This window comes from Chinchilla lanigera, unplaced genomic scaffold (assembly GCF_000276665.1).
Source record: "Chinchilla lanigera isolate Chin_1 unplaced genomic scaffold, ChiLan1.0 scaffold00106, whole genome shotgun sequence".
Taxonomy (NCBI): domain Eukaryota; kingdom Metazoa; phylum Chordata; class Mammalia; order Rodentia; family Chinchillidae; genus Chinchilla; species Chinchilla lanigera.
In genome coordinates, this window is record NW_004955507.1 from 2,748,251 (window position 1) to 2,754,250 (window position 6,000).

Genomic DNA, 6,000 nt, shown 5'->3' on the forward strand with positions numbered 1-6,000 from the left:
CTCAATATAGCTATAAAAAACATCCAAGGAAAAATCATTGTCCAGGGGCTGCTCATTGTTCTCAGAATTAAAGTAGGATTCCTTTTAATAGAAAGGAAAAAAATAAACTATAAACTACCAAAAGTCCCCAAGGAAGAAAAAAAAATTCATCTTCACCACCACCACAACAGAGAAAATATGATTTTGAGGTGATCACTATCTAAAAGTCTTGAATTTTTTTTGCCCCATAAACACTTATAACCATACATCTAGCGCTACCACTTTGAGTTCTTTTGAAAACTAGACAAGATAGTGAGCATAAAAATGCTTTGCAAACTACAAAGTATGCTACAAATGCATGATTATCTATTATAATTCATCTTTCTAGATCTGGCACATCATTTCAGTCAGCTAGGTATTTTTAGATGCTCTTTTCAGCATTCCATGTTACTAGTTTCCTCCCTGGTCTCAGGTTCTTTTTCAACTTACTCAGCAGATCATTAAGTCTTTATCCAAGTTACTAATATACATTTGAATAGGTCAGGGTCAAGAATATCTATCATATTCTACTAAAGGATAGTATGTAATATACTATGAGTAATATCCCAATATTCTGTAACTGTTTATTTTGACCACCTTTTCCTATCTTGACCAGTAAGATAAGACACTTTACATTCCTTTGTTTTTCTACTAACACCTACCAAAAAGAGGAAATGAAGTCATTCTAACAGTTCTGATTTAATTAATCCATATTGGTTTCTAATGTTAATTACTTTTATTTTAAAAGTAAATTTTAATAACCCATTATAAAATCTTACTTTATCAACATCAACTTCACTACATTTTGAAAAATAGAATCCACTTCCTTCTGCTTCCTCCCAGAACAGTACATTTGCCTATGTCCAATTTTATAACACTTCTACCTTACAGATACTCCAACATTATCAGTATGAACTCTCCATTATCTCTAAATGGTTATTTATATGTCCGAAGAGACTTTCAGCTAAAGTACCTGAATTCTCCCCTACAATTAGCTACCTGACCTATCTTAGGTTTCATTTCTTTCTTATCAAGAGAATTTTTCCTCTTACTTTTTTTTTCCTTTTCATGTCAGACAGGTAATGTGCCAAGTCGTAATGTGCCAAGGTCTGAGGGAGGCACATCTCATGCAGATGGCATGAACACCCAATCATCACACTCATGAACCAAAGGATCTCCTCTTACTTTTGTATGAAGGTTATCTTATTTGATGAAAACCCAAAGAGGAAGAATGAGATGGACCCACTGTTCTTTCACTGTTATCTTGCTGATCCTATATAATGAGCCTTTGCTATAGAAATATCTTTACAGAATGATTTTGTTTGCCACAGCATTTTTCAACAGTTCAGTTTAGATAATGGAGTTTTCCAAATACTATTTTGATCTTTATTATTCCTTCATGCTTGGGGATTCTGTATTATTCTGACCATCTGTGAGACATACTGCTTTGTAAACTTTACTGCAAAATAGTACCTATCCATTAACCTTAGTATCCATTTTTCTTCACTGTGGGTAATTTCTGAATACATACACTGAATTTCATTTCTGAGAATCTGACTCTTAAATCATTTTCCCAATTACATTTCAAGACTTGGCTCATGAGACAGCACTTCCCTCAATGTCTATGAAATCTGATTTCTAAGCCTGTAGCATGTTTACAATTCTGAACATGACTTCCTTCTTATGCTAAAACAAGCCTTAAGATGACAAATATAACATGTCTTACCCATGACCTCTGTTAGTTTTCCTTTATTAACTTCTACTCATTAAAAGGCAAAAACATGCCAAAGATTTATGATTACATGCTCAGCTGAACAATGTTTTGAGTAGAAAGGTGTTTAGTTGCCATGCTACCCTGTCTTTGTGAATTTTTAAACTCAGTTTGGTTCTTTGTCCTTTGAAAGCTTACAACATCATAAAAAGAACTTAAGATTTACAGCTTACAAAAGACTTCATGCCTAAAATCCTTTTTCAAAACATCCTGGCAAATCCATTCTCATCTCCAAGTAACTCTCACAGGACCAAACCCTCAGGGTATATAACACTTGAATCATCACTGGGCAAATCTGCAGAAGAAAAAGATCTTACTTTCCTAGAACCACTCTAATTTGAAGTGTTCCCTATAGTTAATTTCTTACCTAATTTCTCACTCTAATTTCTCATTTTCTATAGTTACCTCTGCTAGAATATTCCAACTTCAGAAGAGGCTTACATATCTTTGAACAGTCTGACCCACTTTTTATCTAAATGCTCTCTTGCATCTCTAAATATTCCTGACTCTAGGCACCATGCCTTGAAACTAGGACACTAAATATTAGTTCAAAATATCACTACAAACCTCTACCAGGGGTTCCTTATTTTTATTAAGCTTCTACAATTGATTATTGCACCAAAAAAACCCAAACAAATAAAACTGATTATTGTTGAACATGTTTAATATGACATGGATTTAATGGTCTTATTAAATTCAGTGCTCTAATATGTAATTGTTTATGCTTGAGCAGAGAAATTAAGGTCCAAAGATAAACCTCATCCACTTTTTTTTGACACAAGGTCTTGCTATGTAGTCCAGATAGGCCTCAAACTCATGGCAACCCCCCACATCAGCCTCTCCAGGGCTGAGATTACAGGTGTGTGCCACCACACCCAGCAGTCCATCCACTTTTAATCTTATTTCAGACTAGTCCTGTAACACCAGCAGTATTCTAACCAAACTCCAGATCAAAAGTAGAGATAATCTTTATTTTTCTGGTATCTCTAGGGAAGAAATCAGAAGCCTGAAGTCACTATGGTTATATTAAGTTGTCAACTGTGAAGACTAATAAAACAGGATTAAAGTGAAGAGCACCTGGATAAAGGGCCTGATGTCCTACAGATCAAGGGAACAGAGGACTGTAGGTAATACGCCTGGGCAAAAATCATGCAATACCTACAAATTATGGTTTTCAGAAGAGGGTACTAAGTTAGTATGGCACCTGGCTTATCAGACACACGGTACCTATAGTCCAGGTGCCTTTCAGCTGAAGGACCTATCCTTAGATGTGGAGACCTGAGCTGGCATTATGTGAACACCAGAGACTGTGCTTAACACTGAACAGATTGACTGGGGACAGTGCCCTGACCATGGAAATTTTTAAAATCTCTAAATGATTCCAATGTGCACCCAGGGTGAGAACCACTGAGTTTATGAGAATAAATAACCCTTGCCTTCCTCATATTAACAAGTTAATCAACTAGAAATACAAACAAATAGTTAAAACATTTAATGATCCAAGTAGGTTAAACATTCATTACAAATTCTTAAATTTTGTATTTTAAACAAACTTTGATACTTTTAAATGGGGGAGAAGAGGGTTAGACCACACACCTGATTAAAAACTCAAGTTCAGCAGAATGCCTTTCACTCAACATTCCTTCATTAGAATGCAAATTAAGAACATGATATTATAGGAGCCTGGTAGGTGTCAGCAGTCTTTTATACACAGAAGATCAATTCTATAAACTTTCCCTGGCTCAGTATACAGCAATATTCATATTCTAATAATTAGTAATTATTAAATTATCTAAAGGCAAAGTACATTGAATATTAATATCTAAAACCCCATTTATAAAATCACATTCACAATTTTAGTGAAATAAAGCTATGTTGAAATATAAATTTTACCAATATCAAATTCAAAGCTTCTGAGAAAAATGAATCAGAATGTTACATTTTAAAAACACTATGAAAATAATTTGTTCAGCAGGTCATCTTTAAGAAGAAATTTGAAGGAACCAGGGATATACAGCTCAGTGGCACCAAAAAAAAAAAAAAAAAAAAGAAAGAAATCTGATTATTTACATGTACTTTCTGATGGCCCACAGGTGTTATGAAGCATTTTTTCTTCCAATCCAGATGCAATTAATTATTTTACCCTTTCCTACTCATTATCACTTCCTTTGGCTTGAAAAAGAAATTCATTTTTGAAGCAAGATTCAAAATATTCCCAACTCCTACCAACTAAACAGTATTAATGATTTAGTAAAAATGTATACTCAAGGTATGTTGGAAAAATGTGTAGTGTAAAACAACCAAAATTCTGTGGAATTTCTGTGAAACAATGTGATAACTCCTAGATAAAAAAAACCGAGAAAGAGATGTGGTTTCTAATTGCAGTTCTACCATAAACTACCTACATAGCCTTAATTATCTAGTCTCAACACTAGTAACCACCCTGCAATCTGCATATGTATACGTGCACATGTGCAAAAGGGTACAGTGAGACTGAATCTATTCTGGGTCTAAAATTCTGTTTGTAGCAAGAATTAGGAGACTATATGGAATACCATTATATCTTTTTCTAATTTTTCATGTATTTCAATAATCCCAAACATTTCAAAACCTGTGATTACAACTCAGATATATATGGGATTGTAATATCTATAGCAATGTATTATTAATATTAGTATAAATGCTTAATGGAATTCTAAAAATTGCATGTTAATTTAAAAATGTGCTATGGAGTTTTACTTCCTACAACTCCACTCACCTTAAACTCATGTTTCTTGGTATGTCATTATTCTTTCTGTAAAATATATTCACCATTTTCAAAGCTATAGTACTTTTCTTTTGTCATACTTAGATGTCAACTTCTCACTTTACTGATTTACAGAATCAGGAAGGAGAAGCAATTATAGATTTAAATGTAACTAAGCTTATGGAGATCAACAACAGCTTTTTCCTCACCTAACTTTCCAGGACTGAGTAAGAATTTGCTGAAACCATCAAAACACCCACTCAGAGGTACTCTGCAGAAAGCAGGCCTCATATTAGAATGTTTATACTTATTCAGTTTATATGCAAGATTCAAACAACTTACCATTGTTCCAAAAGGAATGGCTCTTGAAGCATGGTAGTAAATGGCTATAAAATTGATGAAGAAGGCAGTACCACACACCATAGCTGGAATAAGAAATGCCCCAATAAACATCTGCTTTATCCATCTCCTTCCTGAAAGAGAAAAAGTATAAAATTAGAGCTAGACAAACACATTTTAATGTTTAAAGTATAAGTATCTAGGACCAAATAATTTATTTAAAATTTTAATATAAAGATCGTAAAGTTTGGTATCCTAAACTTTTGCAAAACAATAGCTAATAATGACCTGTCCAACTTTTCAAGTACCTGTAATAGAAACAGCTTTTGAGGTGAATTACTGCAAAACAACAATGATCTGTCATAAAGTATTTTTGTCCTGATTCTGCAATTGAACTGCTATGAATTTTGAAAGGCCATTCCATCTCTCTGGGCTATAAAATACCCAAATAGGAGTTTTCAAACTATTACTTAGGAGTTCTAGAATTTCCTGACATGCCCATGAAGTCAGTGATAAAGAAAAATCCCAGGTCACCTTGGTCTGCTCAACCATAGTGAGTCTGTTTTCAACAGTTTTACATGTTTGAGTTTCATATAAGCTTTCATTTGAAAGGGATTAGACTGCTTAAAAAAATTTCTTTTTGTTTTTAATCCCTGGGTTAGATGATTTCTAAAATTTACTCTTAGTTCTACAATTATAATTATGTACTTATAAGCATTTCCATGTCTGAAAAGGAAAAAACAATAGAATATGTTTAATGAGATTGATCTCAGGAATCAGAACTATAATTTCATTTTACCTCTAGTCAAATTTCACAGAGCATCTATTATTCAAGTAATCAAAGGAAGAAATATTTAGCTATATTATAAAAACTTTAAATCACATTCCTATGTACCAGGAGAACAGACAGCTGAGCTGTCTTTCTAATATAGCAGAGTGTACAAGCACTGTTGGTGGAAAACATCACCATATAGCTTAGGAACAAAATGTAAAGATTTAAAATTGGATTATTATTAAAACTCAACCCCACAGAGGGCTGGGGATTTAGCTCAGCGGCAAAAGCGCCTGCCTGGCAAGCGCAAGGTCATGAGTTCGGTTCCCGGTACCGGAGAAAAACCAAAAAAAA

At 33.8% G+C, this 6,000-nt stretch overlaps 1 protein-coding gene across 1 annotated transcript in view; it reads right to left on the minus strand.

The window, feature by feature from the left end:
• The window catches only part of Tm9sf3 (transmembrane 9 superfamily member 3), a gene marked incomplete at its 5' end in the record, with an annotated part of 62,976 nt that overhangs the window by 21,849 nt on the left and 35,127 nt on the right, over positions 1–6,000 (minus strand). Inside the window, 1 exon segment of the mRNA XM_013506165.1 lies at positions 4,878–5,008. Coding sequence (XP_013361619.1) covers positions 4,878–5,008 — 131 coding nt within the window.